We start from the raw sequence: 25,173 nt of genomic DNA on the forward strand, positions 1-25,173 counted from the left end.
CTCCATTGAGCTCACCTGTGTTTATTGAGGACAGTATTATGAGACAAACAAGATGAATTTCTGAACATTTTTCAATATATATATTTATACCATTTCCTCATATTTATTGTGTTCGCAAACCACATGGCAGGGATAAAAAAATACAAAAGGAATGGACCTGGTTTCTTTCCCGTCAGGAGTGCACCGCTTTTACACTGTACCAATGGATAACGGTCAATACTGCAGGAGTCCAGTACGAATCAGAGATCCAGAACTTGTTTCCAAAGACGTTTATCTGTCATTTTGAATCTCATGCGCTCAAGTAACAACAAAGTGTACAATGGAATGTAATAGATGAGAGAAACTGTAAGACTAATTCTGCTCTAAGACAATATAATAGAACGGTTCAGTTTCACGGGTCTGTCTGCAGGTTCCACGTGTTCGTGAGGTTTCCCTATCCTGTTCTAAATTACAGACATGAACATGCATTCCTCGGCAGATGTACTGTGTTCTAATGCTGCCCCAAGGAGTACTGAAACCGTGAAAAATATAGGTGCCGTGTCAGGGTTCCACTTTACTAAATGACACAGCTTCTTCGCCTGACCATTTCAATAGTCAACTACACCCACCCTGACACATTTCGGTCAGCCAACGCACAGGACCGATGGGTTTTACGTCATTGCCAGTGTAGCCAGCCACGGAATGTTACTGTATGTGAAAACACTTGATCAAGTCCAGTTTTTGTCAAATAATACTTGTCCAGTGTCGGTCCAAGAGGTGAGAGGCGGTCCATTTCGTAATGGAGACTGTACAGGCAAGCCCATCGGGTTGCGTCCATTCGAGAGCCATCCTAAAACCGATGCGGTAGAACAGCACGCATCCAGCCGTGTTCTACGCACAGTCCTCCTCCTCTTGGCTAGCGGAGGTAAACCGGTTTGTTTCACGAATGTAGGAAATTCAGCGGAGATGGATTTAAATGAAGGTAAAATACACATAAACTGCTTGAAGCTGCGAGAGAAGCACACACTACCAATAATACAACAAGGATGAGAGGCACTGCTTGTCTCCATGAAGGTGAGTTGCCCATACCCTGAACACTCACACTGTAACAGCATCCTATATAGGCCTACAAGCATGCCGAATGGATTCAATAGGCTAATAATGGTTCAATATCTTCCAAGACTAAAAGAGCAACAAAGAAATGCTCGAAGCGTGTTTCCTTTTAAGTCCCCTTTCTATACGACGTCATGACTGACCGCATCGTTGCTCTTTCCGCACTGACTAATATCAGCACCTTGTGAACAGAGATCAGAACTTATTCCAGACGGTAAACCAGGAATTAGCCCCTTCCCGGTGACCTAGGTCAGTGGTTCCAAACCCCTCATAGTAACTGGACCGCCTACTGAATTCTGATCTGCACTGAGTTCCCCTGAATTACCCGCTGTGGAGAGGCCAATACCCAGGGTCGGGGAACACTGACTTAGTATTCCTCTGAAGCCTGTCAAACAGTGACCTCTGTTGGTGTGGAGCAGTATTGCCACATAAAATACAATAGGGCCAATGAACACTGTGAAATACATGTTTTCCATAGTTAAAATAATCAGAATTTGACATTAAAACACCAAATGACACCAGATGACACCAGCTTAAAAATGACATTTGGCCACTGATTTTAGAAAAATCTACTAACTGTCGGGGGCTGGGGGGCAAATGTGTCCAGAAAGAAGAGACGGTTGACAAAGATGAGCAACACTGATGGTGCAAGGCAGCAGGTTGGGTTGAGAGGAGATCGGGGAGCGTACTGATCAACATCGATCCCTGGATCTCAGTAGTCAGCTTTGGGTGGCGAATCGGGTGCCGAGTCGGCTCCTCCTACACTGACCCGAGTCGGCTCCTCCTGCACTGACCCGAGTCGGCTCCTCCTACACTGACCCGAGTCGGCTCCTCCTGCACTGACCCGAGTCGGCTCCTCCTGCACTGACCCGAGTCGGCTCCTCCTGCACTGACCCGAGTCGGCTCCTCCTGCACTGACCCGAGTCAGCTCCTCCTGCACTGACCCGAGGCCATCTGGACAAGAAACAGGTCCTCTCACAGGCTTTGGATCGGGAACACACATTTCTTTGCTTTCACCTCCCCTTTTATGTCACAGGTCAGAGAAAACATGAAGGAGAAAAGCCACTTGCGGTTACCGAAGCAGGCTGGAGTCACCCACGCCTCGCTCAACCTCAGACTCTTTTCTCCACCACCCACTCCTCCCTCCACCTCCCAAGCCTCCTTCCACCTCTCCCTTCCACGGAGAGTCTGTGTGACACCCGGACATTGCTGTCCTAGTCACCCGAACATCACACAAACACACACATCCGCTACATAGACTAGGAAGGGATGCACTGACTGGGGACTAGACTCAACCACTCCTGCTAAAACTCCTGTGGTTCTAGGCGCAGAGGTGAGCGTGTGAGAAAGACCTTATTTGTTGGAGTGATGGGAAAACCCAGATTCTGAAATGTATATGGAGTAAAGCAGAAGGCCGTATATAATACTGACACTAAGTTATCACGACCAAACTGTGAGACTCACTTAAACCCACTGGTAACACACTGAACTGTTGACCACATCTTCACACCCTGTTTGCCATTTTGCTAATAAAAAAAAGAAAATGCAGCACTTGGCCTTGGACTTCATTCACATGGACGTCCTTTGTGTGCCCTGTCTTTTCAATATCAACATCCTCCCACACCCCAGCTCAGACCCAGCCATATTGCTTAAGCCTTTAAACAATTTTAAATATATGTAAAGAATATATACAGACAAATCAATCTCCATCCAGCATAGCGTCACTGTACAAACAAACTTTAGCCCAACATGAGTCTCTCTTTCCATAATACACGGAGCAGCTGAACAAAAAGGGTGGAGCAGCTGTAGAGATCATGCCACACAGTAGAATCACCATCCATCATCAGTTATCATTACAGTCCATCACCATTTATCATCACCGTCCATCACCAGTTATCATCACCGTCCATCACCAGTTAGCATTACTTGTCCATCGCCATTTACCATTGCTGTCTGTCACCCTTTATCATCGCTGTCCATCACCAGTTGTCATCACTGTCCGTCACAAGTTATCATTGCTGTCCATCACCAGTTATCATCACTGTCAGTCACAAGTTATCATTGTTGTCCATCACCAGTTATCATTGTTGTCCGTCCCCAGTTATCATCGCTGTCCGTCACCAGTTATCATCGCTGTCTGTCACCAGTTATCATCGCTGTCGATCACGAGTTATCATCGCTGTCACTGTCCGTCACCAGATATCATTACCGTCCATCACCAGTTTCCATTAATGTCCATCACCAGTTTTTATCACTGTCATTGTCCGTTACTATTCATCTTCACTGTCCATCACCAGTTATCATCACTGTCACTGTCCATCACCAGTTATCATCACTGTCACTGTCCATCACCAGTTATCATCACTGTCACTGTCCATCACCAGTTATCATCACTGTCCGTCACCAGTTATTATACCTGTCCGTCACCAGCTATCATTACTGTCCATCACCAGCTATCATCGCTGTCCATTACCAGTTATTATTACTGTCCGTCACCAGTAATCATTACTGTCCGTCACCAGTAATCATTACTGTCCGTCACCAGTTATCATTACTGTCCGTCACCAGTGACCATTACAGTCTGTCACAAGAATCTGATGAGAGTCTTTGTCCTCATGACAGTTTCTTCTGTCCAGTGTGTTCCCCATATCCAGTATAGAAGCATTGTAGATGTCAGGAGAGGCTGTGCATCCCGGTTGGTTGGTTAGTTAGTTACGTTACAGGTAATATTATAAAAAGACGAGCATGGACGTGATCTCCATCACAGATCTCTTGGTAAGTTAACTAGTTGACTGTGGTTTGATGCGAAGATTCAGGTTCTGAAAAAGACACCCCCGCCACTCACTTTCAAACTGCTGCCCCTAAAGTCTTTCTTTTTCCATTATGTTCTTTATTTTTGTCGTTCTTACAATCCATCATGGGAGAGGTGGATTGGGAGAAGATGGTCCCAGTGTGAAGGCAGATTTAGGAGGGATCAGAAGTCTTCAAAGCACCCACCTTGGTCTCCAGATCTGTGATCTGAGGACAGAGAGAAAGAGAGAGACAGGGGGCTTTAATATAAAACAATATGTCCAGGCAGCAAGATAACACCCCAGTAACACCTCTTCCAATACGCCTTGACATTGCATAGCAACATACATTTCTTACATCTTTAATGAGAATGTGGTTATATTGAACACACTGAACCTAAATATCCAACTACACACCTTGTCCTGGAGCAGATCTGCCTGTTCTTTATGAGTTGCTTCTGTCTCCTGTTGGGCTCTGCGTTGGGCTGTCTCCTTCTTCAGATATTCAATCTCCCTGAGACACAAACAGCCTGGTTACACTAATCCTACCAATCAACTATCATACAACTTCTAGAATCCACATTCGTCTTAGTCCTACGAACCCCAGAATTCTCTTTTCATATTCATTAGCATAGCAGTTCAGACAGGAACCCCCGAGGAACCTCATTGGTCAGTGACGTACCAGCTGTCCACTGGGATAGGTCCTATCAGAATTGTGGATTTCAAACTGACTATTTAATCGTCAGGTTACTCAGTCATTCAGATGTGTGCTGGTCTACAGGCAAGCAGGTGCGAACCCACCCACCACCCCTGCCTCCAAATGTTCGGTTCTGTGTTTCCTTTGTGGGGGGTTGGTACTGCGTACCTTACTCATTGCCTATGGGGATTGCTATTAGTGATATTATGGTGTTGATATCATTATTAGTAGTATCGTATACACGATCATGTTATGGCAGTGAGTTTTCTTTGAGGAGCAAAGTCTAACGCCAAGACCTGTGTAAATTATTGTTGTGCATGTTCTAATAAATGGTTAAACTTAAATGTGGCATTTTCTGTCTGAACTCCTACAAACCCCAGAATTCTTTTTTCATATTCCTCCTACAAATGTAATCGAGCTTGAGGGACGCGCTGTCTTTAAATCTGACCGAACAGTGGTGGATTATGGTAAGATCAGAGGAGGTGGCCTGTGCATTTATGTAAACAAAGCATGGTGTACTGACACTAACGTAACCGGGAGTCACTGCTCAACCGATCTGGAGTACCTGATGATTAAGTGCAGGCCTTTTGTACTTGCCTCAGGAGTTTACATCTATTGTTGTTACTACAACCTACATACCACCGTATGCTAATGCTAACCTAGCAATGGAAGAGATGCTAGCTGCTATTAGCAAGCAGCAAACTGCCCAGCCGGAGGGTGCCTTTATTGTATCAGGCGACTTCAATCACACAAATCTGAAAACAGTTTTTCCCAAATTCCATCAGAACGTTTTCTGCTCCACCAGAGGAGAGAATACACTGGGCCAGGTGTACACAAACATTCCAGAGGCTTACAAAGAAAGTCCCCTCCCCCACCTGGGTCAGTTAGACCACCTCTCACTGTTCGTTCTCCCCAAGTATTTACCCCTTGTTAAACGGGTGAAACCTTCAATGATGTCAGTCGAAGTGTGGCCAGCGGGATCAGACTCACTACTACAACACCAGTTTCAACACACAGACTGGAGACTGTTTGCCACTCCAGCCACACTTGACTCCCATACGGACATTGAAACATATGCTTCCTCCGTTCTGGATTACACTTGCACCAATGACGTCACCACCCACAAACTAATAAAGACCTTCCCCAATCAGACACCATCTCCATAGCTTTACACTCTGCCCTGACCCACCTGGACAAAACCAACACCTATGTGAGAATGCTATTTATAGACTTCAGCTCAGCATTCAACAGCAGTCATCCTCTTTAGGCTGGTCAACAAACTCCATGAATTCTCCTCATATTCCTCCTACAAACCAGAATTCTGTTTTCATATTCCTCCTACAAACCAGAATTCTGTTTTCATATTCCTCCTACAAACCAGAATTCTGTTTTCATATTCCTCCTACAAACCAGAATTCTCTTCATATTCCTCCTACAACCGAGGGTCAGCAATGCAGGGTTAAATTAACAGTTTCAAGTGGTAAGCCATTAGTAGCCTAAAGTAGCCGACTGTAGATGGAAGTCCACGATTGAAATCTCGGGAGGTGACTCTGCAACAAGCAAAATTCGGATACTGTAGTGGTTTTCTTGGGCAAGGCTCCGATCAACATGGCAGCGTTGCCTCTGTTCATAAGTTATTCTTCAAAATGTAGTAAACACATCTCGCACAACAAAACATGCGACGGGTGCAGCTACTGAGAAGCAACTGCAAAGACTGCAGTCAAAATGTCATAACCTTAGATCACACGATTTTCATCCAATCAGAATTTACTGTAAAAGCAAGTCGTAACATTTTATTCCTAAAATATAAGACACTTAAAAATGCAGTGACAAACGCTGGGCTAAGTCTTAATGAAACTGATCCAGTAAAACCAACATCAAAAAATTCAAGGGATCATCAGGTGGATGGACTCTACAATATTAGCATTGAAAATGTGACCAATGTTCGAAAATTACATTATAAACTGTTTTTTTAAACATTTTAAATATTGAAATGAAAAAAATCACAGTCTATGTTTTATTGTAGTAGCTGACATTCACTACATATGTGATTATGTTTTAGTCTGACAGCTAAAGAAGGCGTCACTCTGTTTTTGAGCTTCAAACAAATTAATGGATAAGTGCTCCTAATTATACGACAGACTCATTTGTTCATGTCAGATTTTTAGACTTGGCTCATGTACAAAACTAAATAACTCTAAACTGAACACTAAATTAAGTGTTCAATTGTTAATGAGGTTCATTTCTCATAAGTTGACGCATATTAAACCTCTAGCCACTCTGTGGAGGTCAACCTCAGCAACATGTGACCACGGAAGGCCCCTCCGATCAAGTTCGTCGAGGATATGGGTTGGATTCCGATCTAAAGACTATTTCTCGTCCTCCAACAAGCCCCACGCCCCCCCTGTCTCCGTTCCTCCAACAAGACCCCACGCCCCCCCCGTCTCCGTTCCTCCAACAAGCCCCACCCCCCCGTCTCCGTTCCTCCAACAAGACCCCACGCACCCCCGTCTCCGTCTCCGTTCCTCCAACAAGCCCCACCCCCCCGTCTCCGTTCCTCCAACAAGCCCCACCCCCCCTGTCTCCGTTCCTCCAACAAGCCCCACGCCCCCTGTCTCCGTTCCTCCAACAAGACCCCACCCCCTCCTGTCTCCGTTCCTCCAACAAGCCCCCCGTCTCCATCTCCGTTCCTCCAACAAGCCCCACGCCCCCCTGTCTCCGTTCCTCCAACAACCCCCACGCCCCCCTGTCTCCATTCCTCCAACAAGACCCCACGCCCCCCCGTCTCCGTTCCTCCAACAAGACCCCACCCCCCCGTCTCCGTTCCTCCAACAAGCCCCACGCCCCCCTGTCTCCGTCTCCGTTCCTCCAACAACCCCCACGCCCCCCTGTCTCCATTCCTCCAACAAGACCCCACGCCCCCCCGTCTCCGTTCCTCCAACAAGACCCCACCCCCCCGTCTCCGTTCCTCCAACAAGCCCCACGCCCCCCTGTCTCCGTTCCTCCAACAAGACCCACGCCCCCCTTACAGCCAGCCTTACTTCTGCTGGTACTCCTTGATGAGGCGCTTGGCCTTGGTGTACTTGCGCTCCAGTGTCTGGTACTGGGCCTGCGTCTCCTTCAGGTGCTCGTCCACTGCCTGACACAGACTCTGGGCCTCCATCCAGTAGCCCTCCAGCTTTTCCATGCGCTCCTTGTTCTCTCGCACACTCTGCTCCAGCTGAGCGCGCTCCGTACGCCAGCGCAGTTTATCCTGCTCCGCATGTGCCAGCTACAGAGGGGGGAGGGAGGGGAGGGGGTAAGGTTTACTCCTGGACTTTGTGTTGACACCAGCTCTGTTAGTTCGTGTTGGAGCCGTTCTTACCTTCCTCTTCAGCTGTTGGATCTCAGCCTGGGTGACGGCATGCTTGATTTGAAGCTTGAGAGAGAGAGAGAGACAGAGAGAAAGCCAAAGAGAAAGATTAGACAGAAGCAGAGGGAAATGAAAAAGAAAAAGACAGAATAACAGATAGAGAGAAGGTTGGAGACGGAGAAAGAAATGTGTAGGTTAAAATATGACACCATGGCGTACTCCAGCAAAATGTATTATAACCCTCAACAAAGTTAAACAGAACACAATTTTTTCATACTCATCTTGAGATGATTTGCTCACCTCTTTAAACTTGTGGGCCAGTTTCTCTGGATCCATCTCTATTGGGGAGAGCATGTCCTCCTGCTCCGCCAGGTCAAACACCTCGATGGCGTTGGGGAACATGGGGCTCATCTCCTCCTCCTCATCTGTGGCGTACTCACCCGTCTGCAGGACATTCAGAAGATCCACAGAATCTTCACAATATATTCAGAGAGTGTGTATAAACATCCTTTAATGTCTTATTGTCTGTGGATGGGGCAGTTCTTAAAAGACAAAGCATACGTCTTCATTTTCTTTTTACCAGTGTTTCCCTTCACTCAAAAACGGCCACTAGATGGTGAAGTGGAGCTAAGTGGAAAAAGCCTTTTCAGGAACAGCAGAGACCAGTGGGCCAGAATTGACAACCGAGAAGTGGGCAACCACCATTTTGTGTTTACCAGGGAATCCTGTTAAAAGGCAGAGCTTACATGTTTGTGGACACCACAGCCTTCCACACATACAATAAAACAAACACACCGGTACAAAGAAACACACACAGGATACACACACCAGAAGACCGGTAGGCAAATACTAATTCTCATGGGGGACACAAACACGTTTTCACCACAACTTTGTTAGATCGCGGCCTCAACAAAGCACCCTCACCTTAATAATATGTCCCTCTCTTAGGGAAGACCAGACCACTGCTGTCTCTCTCTCTTATTCTTCGTTGTGGGGAGTAGCTGAAACACCTTGTGGGGACTAATTTGTCAGGTTATACTATTTTTTATTGGTCCCCACATGCATACATAAAAGAGGGAGGCCTGATCTGTGAGGTGGAAGGCTTGATCTGTTGGGAGGGAGAACTTATCTGTGGGGAGGAAGGCCTGATCTGTGGGGTGGAAGGCCTGATCTGTAAGGAGGAAGACCTGATCTGTTGAGAGAGTGAACTTATCTGTGGGGAGGGAGGCCTGATCTGTGGAGAGGATTAGTGTGACGAACAACAGACCAAGCCCCTGGCACCTGGCCCACACAGTCTTTCACACCCAGGCATCTACTGAATGCGACTGAATTTAACATAGAGACGGATTCAATTATTCAAGCATTTCCTCTCCATGAAGAAGACTGAGTGGAGATTAGGCACTAAATGTGTCTGACTGGGTTTCCTTCCAGAAAGCTGTCTGTTCCTCTCGGTTCTCAGTCAGGCCTTGTAGAAACCTGAGATGACTGCAAAGGTATAAAGCACTAGGTTGACATCTAGTAAACATATATTATATATTTGTTTGTTTGTCAAATATAAATACATAATTTCCAGCATTGTAACATGGATTTTAATCGGTGAGTTAGATTTGTAGATGTGTTTTTAGATTTTTCACGTTTTCTGGGGGGTTTTGGGACCACTTACACCCCTTCCAGCATGAACAGGGAGTGACATGGAGGGAACATCCCTTTGGATGTGTGTTGGTGTAAAAGCATCGGAGCCCCCTGCTTCTGTGTCAGGGAGGAAACGGCTCTGCCAAGGGGAGGGGGACAAGGCGTGTGAAAGAGATCACACTTCACAACGGATCAAGGCGTATTCTTCCATTGTGCCAAGAGCCTGACAAAACATCTGTTGTCGGTGGCGAGGGTGTACGAGGAATGTCACATATTTCATTCATTTTGACATATTATTGAGTGAATTAATAAAGATGTTTTGGATGAATGAACCTTTTTAATTGTGAGTCTCTGTCTCCCTGTGTGTCTCTGTGTGTCTCTGTCTCCCTGTGTCTCCCTGTGTGTCTCTGTCTCCCTCTGTCTCCCTGTGTGTCTCTGTGTGTCTCTGTCTCCCTGTGTGTCTCTGTGTGTCTCTGTCTCCCTGTGTCTCCCTGTGTGTCTCTGTGTGTCTCTGTCTCCCTGTGTCTCCCTGTGTGTCTCTGTCTCCCTGTGAGTCTCTGTCTCTCTGTGAGTCTCTGTCTCCCTGTGTATCTCTGTCTCCCTGTGTCTCCCTGTGTGTCTCTGTCTCCCTGTGAGTCTCTGTCTCCCTGTGTATCTCTGTCTCCCTGTGTGTCTCTGTCTTCCTGTGTATCTCTGTCTTCCTGTGTGTCTCTGTCTCCCTGTGTGTCTCTGTCTCCCTGTGTGTCTCTGTCTCCCTGTGAGTCTCTGTCTCCCTGTGTATCTCTGTCTCCCTGTGTGTCTCTGTCTTCCTGTGTATCTCTGTCTTCCTGTGTGTCTCTCTGTGTCTCTGTCTCCCTGTGTCTCCCTGCGTGTAACTGAGTGAATTAGTGAATTAATAAAGATGTTTTGTATGAATGAACCTTTTTAATTGTGAGTCTCTGTCTCCCTGTGTGTCTCTGTCTCCCTGTGTGTCTCTGTGTGTCTCTGTCTCCCTGTGTCTCCCTGTGTCTCCCTGTGTGTCTCTGTCTCCCTGTGTGTCTCTGTGTGTCTCTGTCTCCCTGTGTCTCCCTGTGTGTCTCTGTGTGTCTCTGTCTCCCTGTGTCTCCCTGTGTGTCTCTGTCTCCCTGTGAGTCTCTGTCTCTCTGTGAGTCTCTGTCTCCCTGTGTATCTCTGTCTCCCTGTGTCTCCCTGTGTGTCTCTGTCTCCCTGTGAGTCTCTGTCTCCCTGTGTATCTCTGTCTCCCTGTGTGTCTCTGTCTTCCTGTGTATCTCTGTCTCCCTGTGTATCTCTGTCTCCCTGTGTGTCTCTGTCTCCCTGTGTATCTCTGTCTCCCTGTGTGTCTCTGTCTCCCTGTGTGTCTCTGTTCTCTGTTCATTCATCCAAAAAGATGTTTTGGATGAATGAACCTTTTTAATTGTGAGTCTCTGTCTCCCTGTGTGTCTCTGTGTGTCTCTGTCTCCCTGTGTCTCCCTGTGTGTCTCTGTCTCCCTCTGTCTCCCTGTGTGTCTCTGTGTGTCTCTGTCTCCCTGTGTGTCTCTGTGTGTCTCTGTCTCCCTGTGTATCTCTGTCTCCCTGTGTGTCTCTGTCTTCCTGCGTATCTCTGTCTTCCTGTGTATCTCTGTCTCCCTGTGTGTCTCTGTCTCCCTGTGTATCTCTGTCTCCCTGTGTCTCTGTCTCCCTGTGTCTCCCTGTGAGTCTCTGTCTCCCTGTGAGTCTCTGTCCCCCTGTGTCTACCTGTGAGTCTCTGTCTCCCTGTGTGTCTCTGTCTCCCTGTGTCTCTGTCTCCCTGTGAGTCTCTGTCTCCCTGTGAGTCTCTGTCTCCCTGTGTGTCTATGTCTATGTGTTTGGCCAGGGCCGGATGCTAACAGGTCATGGTAGGGGCCCCATCCCAGATGATCCCCTCACCTCCTCGTCCTCCTCCATGTACTGGTTGTAGCGCTGCTCCATCATCTCCTTCTGCCAGCGCTCCTGCTCCAGGGTCTGCTGGATCAGCTGAGCCACCTCACTCTGCTCCCCGGGCTTCTCCCGGCCAATCATGAACCTACACCAGGACAACGACACGTTCAGCTAAGATTTGTCAAAATTCACACACACACACACACACACACACAGGTATTAAAAGGCAAACGTGAATTGGAAAGTTGTTTTTGGAATACAACAAACTCCTCCGCAGACACCCACTGAGGCTGGGGTCAGGGTCACCACTGTCCAGTGACCCCAGCGACCCTAAAGCAATTCAGGCCAAGTTGCTTAAGGCTATTTTCTTTGGCATCTTTACTCTGGGATTCGACCTGGCTTTGTTTCAGTTCCTGGGCCAACCCTCTAAATCACCTCCCACCCTTATGTGAGCAGCAGGCTTCTTTGTTTTAGTTGCTAATGCAGTTTTGAACGTGCAAAAATGTATGTTTACTCGTGTACTCCTTCAAATGGTGGAAAACAAACGTGGGGAAATGTGTTAATATTACTCTGGGACAGTAGGGGGCGATGAGCTGGTCGCAGTCATACAGTATACGGCTTTAGCAAGATGAAAAAACTCCAGTCACTGCCGAAATTAACCAATCAAAATAAAATGTCTCAAACTTCAGGTACTACACTTTGAGTTGCATCAAGAAAAAATGCTGTGTGCGCTAATAACCATCAAGAAGACCGATATGACCCTGTTTGCCACAGAATGTTGTCAGAATACACACACACCAAAATAATGAACCGCCCCGGAACCTTTCTTGTTACATTCACCAAGACACCACCCCGACCTTTAAAAACAAGTGCAAAGTTGCCACTTGTGCCTGGAAGGGAAATGACAATCACTGCCAATCTTCCCTCTATTCAAATTGTTTTCACAACAATTAGCATGAAGGAAAAGTTAGTTTGAGGAGGGAATTGAGTTAAGAGGGAGGACATTGGGTGAACAAGTGTTGAAACACAATCAGAATAGGACATTGACGCCACCCTATGCATTGTACGGCACACAACGTCGCTCCAAAGCCCTGTGGGCGATGGCTAATACGAAGGCAATGCATAAGGACTAGCATGTAATAGCAGTTGCAGCCTTTCCCTTTGTAGGCTCATCACAAATAAAGAAATGAACGAGCCCTGATGAAACAACAGGAGGACGAGCACTAGACAATGAACGCTGAATACCTGCATACTGGTAGAGTTAAGGATTTGAAAAATACAGTCTAGTATAATCTTTTGAGGCAGAGAAATACTCTCTATAAAAACTGTTACCTTTATCTTTTATTTCCAAACCTTACTACAATGGTTACAGCTAAACAGTTAACTAGAGAGACAGAGTATAACTAGACCAGGGTGTTTAATTGACATCCTAGGGAGTTACTTTCCATCATATTTCATGGACTACACCTGCTCACTTGCTACTGCAATGTCTGACTCTCTCTTTGAGCTAGTTTCATGTTTTAAACCTGGGTGATAAGTCAAATGTTATGTGCATGAGCAAGTTACATCAGCAGAACACACTATCAAATACAATTCCATGACTTGACCATTTCAAGGATCTAAGAGTTCATATCCATATCATATTCAAATGGACTTTTCCCAGGACGTTCTACATGTACAGCCCTGCATGTTCATTTTACCCAGTGGCACTGTCAAATGTGAGACTTTCAGAAGGCAGACAAAAGACCCTAAAAACAACACCTTCCACTATTCATAAACCTAAAACCCGGCGACACCATATCAAATATACATCGCCCAGCCTCCAGAGGGACACGCTAATGCACGTCTCTCTGTAAGGTGTTTTCGTAGCACGTGACTGTCTGTCTCCATCGTCGAGCCCTTTCAGTCATGGCTCCGTCTGACACACACTCCCCTGCAGATGGGATCCTTCAGGCAGCAACACAGGCTGTCACATGTCGTCCACAGGAACGACAGAGCGGAAACACCTCAATTGGACGGCCTCCCGATGAGGATTTTTCACACCAGCGATGTGCGTCAAAGCTGCCAGATGCACACTGACGAGTGTGACGCGCACAGAAGCAGAGGACTTGTGTCTGTATTCACGGCAGCAGTGGGAGAAAGACAACTTTAAATATCAATGCTGTCCAATGATGAAATATGTCATCAAATCTGTTATATTCTGTTGACAGCAAAGATCACAGGCTTTAGCTGGTTGACAGCAAAGCAAGGGGTCTGTATTCTAAGACTTCATACAATGTAATGGTTAGCAAAATCTGACAAATTAAGGAAGGTAACTATATTTAATGTCAGTGTCAACTAGGTTAACAATGCATTATGTATTTGAGAATTGTTTTAGTGTATTTTGTATTTGATCAACAGAACTCTAGCAACGATTTGGTAACTCTTCAGTAAGTCTTTAGTAACTATTTTATAACTGTTTAATAACTCTCTAGTAAATGTTCAGTAACTCTTTAGCACCTGTTTAGTAATTCTACAGCCATGTTTAACATTACCAATGTGAAACGTATTGGCTTTCACGCCCTGCTTTAAGCTCAGTGATAGAAGGGAACTTTTAATTAACGGTCACCAACATCTACTCCTGCCTGAGATAATTATCCAAACATGACCTGAGAGAGTTTGACTCCATAATTCAACAGGGCTTCCAGCACCACTGCGTCAACAGGGGTTACAGGACAGTGTTTTTAACATCAGTGGCCCTTTCTTGACTGAGGAGAAATGACTCAGTGTTGGACCACAGGGGTAACCACCAAGCTGTGCATGGGAAAAGATGTCACACACCAATGACACCTACTCATCTACAGATTTTTCAAACCAAACCACGCAATCTGTTATCTGGGACTTGCGCTGGCATAGTAACGAAAAGAAAAACTGTTCTAGTTTTGAACGAATCAAATCAACATCCCTGGTCAGCGTGTTCAGTCAGCAACCTGCCGGCGGGTGATTGACAGATGTGCTAACCGATGAATATTCACAACTTCTGACACACACTATGCAGCCTGCAGAACATGAGATGAGGGGGAAAACAACCAGGCCTTGTCTGGAACTGTCTGTACATGTGAATCTGCAAGAATACCCTATCTACCATCTTTAAGACCATGCTCAACCTTGGAAGGGGTCAAACACCATTGTGGGAAGCAGAAACCCCCAATGAGATTGTACAGAGAAAAGCCCTTTTTTGGACTATCATAAAACAGCACAAAAACATTGGACAAAAGGGGACGAATTCACTTTGAGTAAAGGTTTTTCGACCTAGGTGAAACAAATGTTTGATTTGGTTGGTGATGACATTTTTGGGGCATCCCTCCCTCACTTTCTACCCCTACTTCTCCCTCTGTCCTTTTTCGCTTACAGTAGTGTCAGACAGCAACCCGAGCTTAGTCCAAAAATCAGGCTATGCAAGGCTGTGTTATGAATTTCATGGTCACGCCCTCAGTGCCACCCAGCTCTCCTCCAAGCATTAACCACGCCCACCTGTCTCTGAGTGGCTGTGATGTGAACCAACAGGAGAGATGCATCTCCAGCTACATCAGGTAAAGTGGCCGACGACACAACAACACAACAACCCTCGTCAGCAGGTAGTAATGCAGGAGAAAGGGAATCACATCAGGATCGGAGGAGGTAGTGTTATGGCACAAGGAATAGTAGTTTTGGTTCCCTATCGTCTGCCTTGGGTCTTTCCTTTTTTGCATCCAGACCTCGCCTCCTTCTCTTCGTCCCTCCCTCTAATCCTGTGCATAGTTAAAATCCTAAGATGTGTTGTAGCAATAACGTAATGGTAAACTTAATATTCTAATCACAGCTAATGTGTTGGTGTTCTCATTTGATGGTGAACCTAAGATTCTCTTGACGGCTAGCATGTTGGTGTTCTCATTTGATGGTGAACCTAAGATTCTATTGACAGCAAGTGTGTTGGTGTTTTCATTTGATGGTGAACCTAAGATTCTATTTAACAGCTAGTATGTTGGTGTTCTCATTTGATGGTGAACCTAAGATTCTCTTGACAGCTAGCGTGTTGGTGTTCTCATTTGATGGTGAACCTAAGATTCTATTGACAGCTAGAGTGTTGGTGTTCTCATTTGATGGTGAACCTAAGATTCTATTGACAGCTAGCGTGTTGGTGTTCTCATTTGATGGTGAACCTAAGATTCTATTGACAGCTAGTGTGTTGGTGTTCTCATTTGATGGTGAACCTAAGATTCTATTGACAGCTAGTGTGTTGGTGTTCTCATTTGATGGTGAACCTAAGATTCTATTGACAGCTAGCGTGTTGGTGTTCTCATTTGATGGTGAACCTAAGATTCTCTTGACAGCTAGTGTGTTGGTGTTCTCATTTGATGGTGAACCTAAGATTCTATTGACAGCTAGTGTGTTGGTGTTCTCATTTGATGGTGAACCTAAGATTCTATTGACAGCTAGCGTGTTGGTGTTCTCATTTGATGGTGAACCTAAGATTCTATTGACAGCTAGCGTGTTGGTGTTCTCATTTGATGGTGAACCTAAGATTCTATTGACAGCTAGTGTGTTGGTGTTCTCATTTGATGGTGAACCTAAGATTCTATTGACAGCTAGTGTGTTGGTGTTCTCATTTGATGGTGGACCTAAGATTCTATTGACAGCTAGCGTGTTGGTGTTCTCATTTGATGGTGAACCTAAGATTCTATTGACAGCTAGCGTGTTGGTGTTCTCATTTGATGGTGAACCTAAGATTCTATTGACAGCTAGCGTGTTGGTGTTCTCATTTGATGGTGAACCTAAGATTCTCTTGACAGCTAGTGTGTTGGTGTACTCACTTGACGGTGCCGGTAGTGTTCCTGAGGACTGAGGCGGCAAAGGCCTGGGTCACTCCAACTAGGCTGGTCCCATCCACCTCCACGATCAAGTCATTCACCTGGATCCTGCAGAAGGGAGAGAAAGAGAGAGAGAGATGGTGAAAAAAGAGGACAAGAAGCAAGGGGAAAACTGAATTCTGGGAAATACTGATGAAATTCTGTTGACATTTTGTCGACATACTGATGATATACTGACAACATACTGATGATATACTGATGACATACTGTGGACATAATCTTGACATACTGATGTTATACTGACAATATAATGATGACATACTGATATATTGATTAACATAATGTTGACGTACTGATGACATACTATTGACATACTGAAGAAATACAGTTGATATACTGATGACATACTGATGTACTAATTGTCTGGAGCATACCTTCCATCTCGATGTGCAGCGCCTCCATCTGTGACTGTCTTGACAAAAATGCCCAGTTTCTCCAGACCCATGTCTGCCCCGGCACCCATGCCAATTATGCTGATTCCCAGACCATCACCGTCTATGGAAAGGAGGACATGGGAGATAAAAGATTTTATTTGATTAAGTACTACAATAACCCCATGGACATCCCCTTTCATTGTAATTGTGTGAAACATAGAAATGTCGTTACTGGGGTAAAATGGGGAAACTTAGCTAAAATATTATTATGTAGCTAAAGCTACAACACATTTGTCCACATTAGCTACATGATCCGTATTAGAACCTAATTAACAACTGCTAAAAGCCCCAATCTAGTATAATATAAGTTTAATGAGGAGATAATTGTTCTGCCGATGTTGGTGACCACTTATCACTTCCCAAGGTGTTAGCTGGGCATGTAACGATCCTATAAGTCCTATGCTATGGAGAAATATGGATGATTTTCATTTAACGATCTTATAAGTCCTATGCTTTGGAGATATATGGATGATTTTCATTTAACGATCCCATAAGTCCTATGCTATGGAGAAATATGGATGATTTTCATTTAACGATCTTATAAGTCCTATGCTATGGAGAAATATGGATGATTTTCATTTAACGATCCTATAAGTCCTATGCTATGGAGAAATATGGATGATTCTAATTTAACGATCCCATAAGTCCTATGCTATGGAGAAATATGAATGTTTTTCATTTGACGATCCTATAAATCCTATGCTATGGAGAAAAATTTATGATTTTCAGCTTATTTGCATATTTCTGTCTCCATATGTATAGACACTGAACCAAAACCCAAAACACAGAATAAGGAAAAGAAAACTTTGACCTTGTTAGCTGGCCATATGAATTTACAGCTGCAGCTGTAGCCAACAGGCGTATGTGGAGGGGAGGATGGATTACAGACTCTAGGTAGTTGACGCAATTAAATTACACATTTAACGGGAAGCACAAAATGACAGACTTCACTGAAAATGTGTAACTACTAGGTGTAACTTGAATACAGTTACATGTTTACTGTTAATCCTCTCAATACAACTATTTGGGTCATATTGTGTTATGCGGTTTGAACTCCAAAGCATGTCGAATGCACATTCTACCTATGGGTGGCCCACAACTTCTGAACCATACAGGAAGAACAATACATTGTGACGTTCCGTAAAGGTTCTGCAAGCTTCTGGAAGGCTCCACCATGCTGTACCTTTCTCCAACTCCACAGGGAAAAGGTCCAGTCTCTCCACCCTTTTCTCCAGCTCGTATTCGGCTGATGCCGCCATGGGGTCCACGTCATCGTTACGCCGGTCATAGTCCTCATTGGAGTACGTGGTGAACACCTACCAGTAACACAAGACGAGAGGTCAAAGGTCAGTCGGACATTCACGTAAACCATGGGTTCCAAGGCTGCACACTGTACCAAAATGTCAGCAACGGGAAACATTCTGCAACGCAAACTAGAGTCTCTACTGAACAGTGTCAGGAGAAACTCAGGAGATCATCCAAAGAACTTCCAAGGCCTCTCGCTGAGCCAATGGGTGTCCAACCGAGTTTATCTGGTCTAGTGTGTGTGTTTGTGTCCGTGAAGATGGAGCGAGAGAGGGTGAGTTGGTGTGTCCGTGAAGATGGAGCGAGAGAGGGTGAGTTGGTGTGTCCGTGAAGATGGAGCGAGAGAGGGTGAGTTGGTGTGTCTGTAAAGATGGAGCGAGAGAGGGTGAGTTGGTGTGTCCGTGAAGATGGAGCGAGAGAGGGTGAGTTGGTGTGTCTGTAAAGATGGAGCGAGAGAGGGTGAGTTGGTGTGTCTGTAAAGATGGAGCGAGAGAGGGTGAGTTGGTGTGTCTGTAAAGATGGAGCGAGAGAGGGTGAGTTGGTGTGTCTGTAAAGATGGAGCGAGAGAGGGTGAGTTGGTGTGTCTGTAAAGATGGAGCGAGAGAGGGTGAGTTGGTGTGTCTGTAAAGATGGAGCGAGAGAGGGTGAGTTGGTGTGTCTGTAAAGATGGAGCGAGAGAGGGTGAGTTGGTGTGTCTGTAAAGATGGAGCGAGAGAGGGTGAGTTGGTGTGTCTGTAAAGATGGAGCGAGAGAGGGTGAGTTGGTGTGTCCGTGAAGATGGAGCGAGAGAGGGTGAGTTGGTGTGTCCGTGAAGATGGAGCTAGAGAGGGTGAGTTAGAGTGTCTGTAAAGATGGAGCGAGAGAGGGTGAGTTGGTGTGTCTGTGAAGATGGAGCGAGAGAGGGTGAGTTGGTGTGTCTGTAAAGATGGAGCGAGAGAGGGTGAGTTGGTGTGTCTGTAAAGATGGAGCGAGAGAGGGTGAGTTGGTGTGTCTGTAAAGATGGAGCGAGAGAGGGTGAGTTGGTGTGTCTGTAAAGATGGAGCGAGAGAGGGTGAGTTGGTGTGTCTGTAAAGATGGAGCGAGAGAGGGTGAGTTGGTGTGTCTGTAAAGATGGAGCGAGAGAGGGTGAGTTGGTGTGTCTGTAAAGATGGAGCGAGAGAGGGTGAGTTGGTGTGTCTGTAAAGATGGAGCGAGAGAGGGTGAGTTGGTGTGTCTGTAAAGATGGAGCGAGAGAGGGTGAGTTGGTGTGTCTGTAAAGATGGAGCGAGAGAGGGTGAGTTGGTGTGTCTGTAAAGATGGAGCGAGAGAGGGTGAGTTGGTGTGTCTGTAAAGATGGAGCGAGAGAGTGTGAGTTGGTGTGTCTGTAAAGATGGAGCGAGAGAGGGTGAGTTGGTGTGTCTGTAAAGATGGAGCGAGAGAGGGTGAGTTGGTGTGTCTGTAAAGATGGAGCGAGAGAGGGTGAGTTGGTGTGTCTGTAAAGATGGAGCGAGAGAGGGTGAGTTGGTGTGTCTGTAAAGATGGAGCGAGAGAGGGTGAGTTGGTGTGTCTGTAAAGATGGAGCGAGAGAGAGGAAGTGAGTATGTGAAGGTAGAACGAGTGAGGGCGTCTGTGAATGTGTGTGGATTTAAAGCCGGGCCTCCGCAGCCCAGCCTGGAAGCAGGGACATGCAGTACTTCTGGTCAGTGTGACCGGACAGACAGGCTGGCAGCTTGTGGATGCAGAGGGCTGGGGGGTGGTTTATATTGTAACAGACAGGATGCCTTTTTCCTAACAATCCCTTCCGTTTCAGAGAGGGGGGACGACCCGGTCGCGGGAGACATTTTCGGGGGGGCACGTTCAGTTCCGAGACAACCTAGGTTAAATATTTGAAAAAGGGTCACGCGCACACACAAATACCCACACAAACACGCACACAAACACACACAAACACACACATGAGGGTAATGGAGGTTGTTATGAATTACGCGTTATTACATTGGGAGGAATCCTTCCTACAAGCTGTTTAAGCTGGTCCGGTGTTGCCATGACAACATTAATAAAATGAATGCTTTCAAGAGTGAGGCCCTTCACCAACCGATTACATTGCCAAACCCCAACAATACATCTCAAATCACAAGTGTTGTCAAGTCAAGTAGATATCAAGTTAATCCTCTTAGAATAGGAGGACAAGATCAACACAAACAACAATCAAACTACATACTGTTGTTATTCAAATAAAAAATCACATTGTGTTCCCTGTTATCCTTACGAGGCTAATCTTTTATTTGCCACTATTAATGGCACCCTTGGTAAATTTGTGCAAAAAACATACAGCTCCGGAAAAAATTAAGAGACCACTGCACCTTTTTCTTTCCTTTCCAAAAAAGTTAAAAAGGAAGGTTTTGAGTGAGGATAAGAAGCGTTCAATTTGCAGTGGTCTCTTAATATTAACCCTTCTGTTCTTCCCTCAAAACCTTCCTTTTTAACTTTATTTGTATCCTCTTGGTCTTTCATAAAAAAAAACACAAAAATCGAACCCTTTCTTCATATTTACCAAGTGTGCCAATTTTAGTGGATGGCACTACACTAAGTCACAGTTAGTAGAATAATGAATTAGATTAGATGAGATTAATCTTTATTGTCATTGTACAGTATAACAAAATACAGTTAGCATCTAACCAGAAGCATAAATAAAGAGGGCAGAAAATGAACAACAATTAAGTATATGTATATTACAAGTGGAATGTATAGATGTGCAAAGAAGTCAACTGTGGTACAGATGGCAATACTAAATGCGCAATTAAGGCAAATAGAGGAGGACAGACAATTCACAAGTATTAAGTATAGAGTATGTTTCACGTGGGATAAATAGTTGCGTGGGTACAAATGGCAATTCTAAATGGCATTCTAAATGTGCAATCGAGACAAACTGAAGGAGTAAGGTAGCATGTGCAGAGATAGCAGCATTGAGGTCCTGAGGTAGACATGTATATGTAACAACCGAAAAATGCAAATGCAATTCTGAATGAGCATTGAGGGCAAGTTGAAGGTGCAAGGTGCATGTGCAACTGAAATGCAGGGATAGCAGCAGTGAGGTTCCTGAGGTACACACATACCTGTAACAATTGAAAACTACCTTATCAGACTTTGCTAGGCAGTGTCAGAGTCCAGTAGTAATTGGCAACAAATTGACATTGGAAACTTTTAGAAGCTAAGTAGGAAAGATAATAATTTAAACCACCTAAACATGGTCGCAATATCTGAACATCAATTTACTATTTTATCTATAAAAATTTGCTTTCCCACATTTAGTTTGCTATTATTCTGCTTTGGATACTTTTTCTACACATAATACAATATTGTTCCTGCAGCAGACCATTGTGTGGGACGAATGATGATATCTGACCGCAGAGCAGATTGCCCAACTGTTTTTGGGCAATATGATCAACAGTCAAATTGTTTCTTTAAAAGACATTTTTAAGTTATGCATACAGCTCCGGAAAAAATTAAGAGACCACTGCACTTTTTTCTTTCCTTTCCAAAAAAGTTGAAAAGGAAAATTTGAAAAGGACAGAAGCGTTCAATTTGCAGTGGTCTCTTAATTTTAACCCTTCTGTTCTTCACTCAAAACCTTCCTTTTCAACCTTTTTGGAAAGGAAAGAAAAAGGTGCAGTGGTTTCTTAATTTTTTCCGGAGCTGTATTTTCTAATATGTGTATGCTTATGCAGTAGTTTTTAAACCTCCATTCTAACACACGACATGCACACAGAGACACTCACGACATTTCATTTAGATGCTTGTATTAGGATTTATAGGTAAAACATAACGTACAATTGAATGTGTCCTTAGGTTTCAAAAAATAAATATGAACAAAAATGATGACAAAGAAATGACTAATAAAACTCACACTCATCTCCCTGATCAGGCTCGTTGTCATGTGCAGTGCTAACTGGCTAGGGTAGTCAACAGTTACACTGGCTATGAATTGTCTTGATCATGCAAAGAAGTATATCCATTGACCTTTTAAGGTGGTGCAGCAAGAATTGATTTGAAGGCCCTAACGTTGGATGATCTCCATCACACACCAACTACATTTGGTGATTATAGGTGACGCTAATTCAGAAAGAGGCCACTAGCCACTTTAGGATGTGGTGGGATGCAGTGGATTAGTGTCGTGCAGTGGGGTGGGGCGGGATGCAGATTGATGCAGTGGGATACAGTGTCATGCAGTGGGGTATAGTGGTGTAAAGTGATATGCAGTGGGGTTCAGTGTGATGTGGTGTAATGCAGTGTGGTACAGTGTCATGCTGTGGGGTGCAGTGTGATGCAGGGAGATGTAGGTATGTTACACAGAACACAGATCACTGTGTGTGTGAGAGAGACAGAGACTCAGATAAAATATAAATAAAACAATCATCCATCAGTCCAAAATATCCGCAATACAGGGGTCAATATTTCACCCTGGCTGTTGACCCCTCCCTGGACCCCCCCCCCCCCACCCCTATCTCCTCTCTCCCTCTTTCTCTCCTCATGAGCATCAATATTTTACAAAGATGCACTTTGATCTCGACTCACTGCTTCTCAGGAAATCCATTCCTATTCTTCAGCCCAGCTCTCTCTCCCCTTCTCACGCCTTCTCTAACATCACCACTACATCTGCTGACTGGTTTCTATTCAGTCTCTTTTCCCCTCGCCTTTATTTCTTGTTCATTGTTCAATCCCTAAAACGGTAACTCCTTCACTCCCTCCCAATCCCCCCCATCTCTCCCTCTCCTCCTCCCACCCCAATTTCTCCCTTTCCTCCCATATCTTCCTGCTCACATTCCTTCGCCCCATATGATCACAACTTAAATGTACATTCATTTTGGTCATGTCCAAATGCACTTCACAACGAAAGAAGGTTTTCATTCTATCCCCCACTTTCACTTCAGCGATAATCTCTCCATCTCTCTCCTATCAGTCCTCCTCTCTCTTTCCCCCACTATTCCCCTCCATCCTCTTCCCTCCGTCTTTCCCCCTCTCATGGAACAGCTTCCCCACTCTGTGAATACCATCACCATGGTCACGTGGTGCCCATCACCATAGTAACACGCAGCATTGACACCAGTTTCTGTCCCCCCCCCCCCCCCTTCCTGGGCCGCAGGAAGAGGACAGGTTTGTTTTCGGTCTAAGCATCTCTCTCTCCCTCTCTCTCTGTCTAGACCTCAGGGAATTCATTCTACACATGCCCGGCACACACAGAAATAAACAGGTTTCAGTGTCTTAATGACGAATATCTTCTCATCGTGGAAATCAAATGTAGGTACTGACATGTAAAACCCTTATCTACTAGATTGACAAACATGGTCTAATTACCGAAAGGTTCCGGAACGGGCAAAAACGGAAACGATAAAGTACCCTCTATTGATACGAACAAGCTGACTGGCTTAATGATTTATATTTACATCTCTTTATCTAGACAAACAGTTATAAATGTGCTGTACTAAAAATATCACAGAATAAAGCCAGGTAATGGAAATGAGGGTGAGAATTGTCCCCCTGTAGCTCGGTAGACCACAGAACTTGGGGCCCCTGGATAGTGAGTTTGATTCCTGGGACCAGCTATATGTACATTGGATGCTTGCACGATTGCAGTTCGAGAGAGAGAGAGAGAGAGAGAGAGAGAGAGGGAGAGAGAGAGAAAAGATTTCAGAGGAGCTCTGATGTTCCGATATGACTGACAGGGAATGACTACAGCTGCCCAGACGGATTTCACAGCCATAAGACATCATCCAAATGGATACATGTTTTTGTTTAATTGCGACACTAAAACTTAGGGAAATGTGACCATAGTTATTGCAGCAAATGCAATTGTAACAAGAGCAGTTATTAGAGAGTCAGATAATTTGCATATAATTTATCCCTGTCGCTAGCCGGTCTGCCTTACTAGTTCAGCAAACACCAGATAAGGTATCCATGGAGCTAGCCCGTCTGCCTTACTATTACAGCGAAAACTGATGCTAGTGTTCTGTAGCCTTGTTCAATGATATGTTCACTGATGCGAAGAGGCTAGCATGCAGACTAACGTGTAGGACCAACAGGAATGAGTACAGTATGTTAGCAAATCCATTCAGCTCTGAACCATGCTCTCCATTATGGGCCCTAGTAGTTCTGCCCTAGTCTGGTCTGACACATCTGGGAAGTCATCATTCCAAGCTGGCAGCTTGTCCTCTTTCCCTGCCTACATTCACTCATAAACATAGACAGAAGCCAGGGACAGAAACACATGGAATGAAATGAAGGAAAGAAAGAGACAGACAAAGACCGACTGAGGAAGAAACAAATGAAAGAATGACAGAGACAGACAAAGACCCGACTGAGGAAGGACAGGCTGAGGAAAGACAGAAAGATTTAAGAAAGTAAGACAAAGACAGACTGAGGAAGGACAGAAACAATGATGGATGGAAAGAGCAAGATAGACAAAGAGACCCTGAGGAAGGATGAGGATGTGGTTCTGGTAGTGTTCAGTTTGTGGTAGCTGGTCCGAGCTGCCAGTCCATGAATTACACTAGTAATGAAGATGAGCCCTGGGGATAAATCTGATCCTGGATCTGTGGTTAACTCAAACATCTAGCTGGTTACTCTGGGTAGGAAGACTGTGTCCCAAAAGGCACCCCACTCCCCATATACTACTCACCCTCAGGAGTAACACACTACATACAGAATATCAATCAAATTTCTAATTTATTTATAAAGCCCCTTTCACAACAGCAGTTGTCACAAAGTGCTTTTACAGGAACACCTGGCCTTAAACCCCAAGGAGCAAACAACAGTAGTGTTGAATTTCAGTGGCTAGGAAAAACTCCTTAACAAGGCCGAACTTTAGGAAGAAACCTAGAGAGGACCCAGGCTCAGAGGGGTGACCCCTTCTCTTATGGCTGTGCTGGGTGAGATATTAAGAGTCCAATTGGAATAAATCCAGAGTCTATTTAAATTTAGACTAGGTCAGAAGTATGACCAGATGGACAAGGACAGGGACAGTAACGGGCCCCCCAAACCAGGTACTCCGCAGGTGTGGCCCAGGACCTAATGTCCTCCTAATGTTTAAAACGGGAGTAGACTGGGAAAA

General features: G+C 45.1%; 1 protein-coding gene across 4 annotated transcripts in view; it reads right to left on the minus strand.

Moving 5' to 3' along the window:
* Positions 1-25,173, minus strand: part of ppp1r9ba (protein phosphatase 1, regulatory subunit 9Ba) — a 63,334-nt gene continuing 38,161 nt past the window's right edge. For all 4 annotated transcript variants that reach the window (XM_029123152.2, XM_029123155.2, XM_029123154.2 and 1 more), the window contains exons 3-11: positions 17,965-18,097; positions 16,722-16,842; positions 16,291-16,395; positions 11,468-11,603; positions 8,231-8,374; positions 7,943-7,996; positions 7,620-7,849; positions 4,299-4,395; positions 1-4,110 (exon numbers count right to left, since the gene is read on the minus strand). In XM_029123152.2, the coding sequence (XP_028978985.1) occupies positions 4,057-4,110; positions 4,299-4,395; positions 7,620-7,849; positions 7,943-7,996; positions 8,231-8,374; positions 11,468-11,603; positions 16,291-16,395; positions 16,722-16,842; positions 17,965-18,097 (1,074 nt within the window). In that variant the 3' untranslated portion in view covers positions 1-4,056. The remainder of the gene's footprint in view (positions 4,111-4,298; positions 4,396-7,619; positions 7,850-7,942; positions 7,997-8,230; positions 8,375-11,467; positions 11,604-16,290; positions 16,396-16,721; positions 16,843-17,964; positions 18,098-25,173) is intronic.

The sequence above is a fragment of the Esox lucius genome, chromosome 11 (genome assembly GCF_011004845.1).
Source record: "Esox lucius isolate fEsoLuc1 chromosome 11, fEsoLuc1.pri, whole genome shotgun sequence".
Classification (NCBI taxonomy): Eukaryota; Metazoa; Chordata; class Actinopteri; order Esociformes; family Esocidae; genus Esox; species Esox lucius.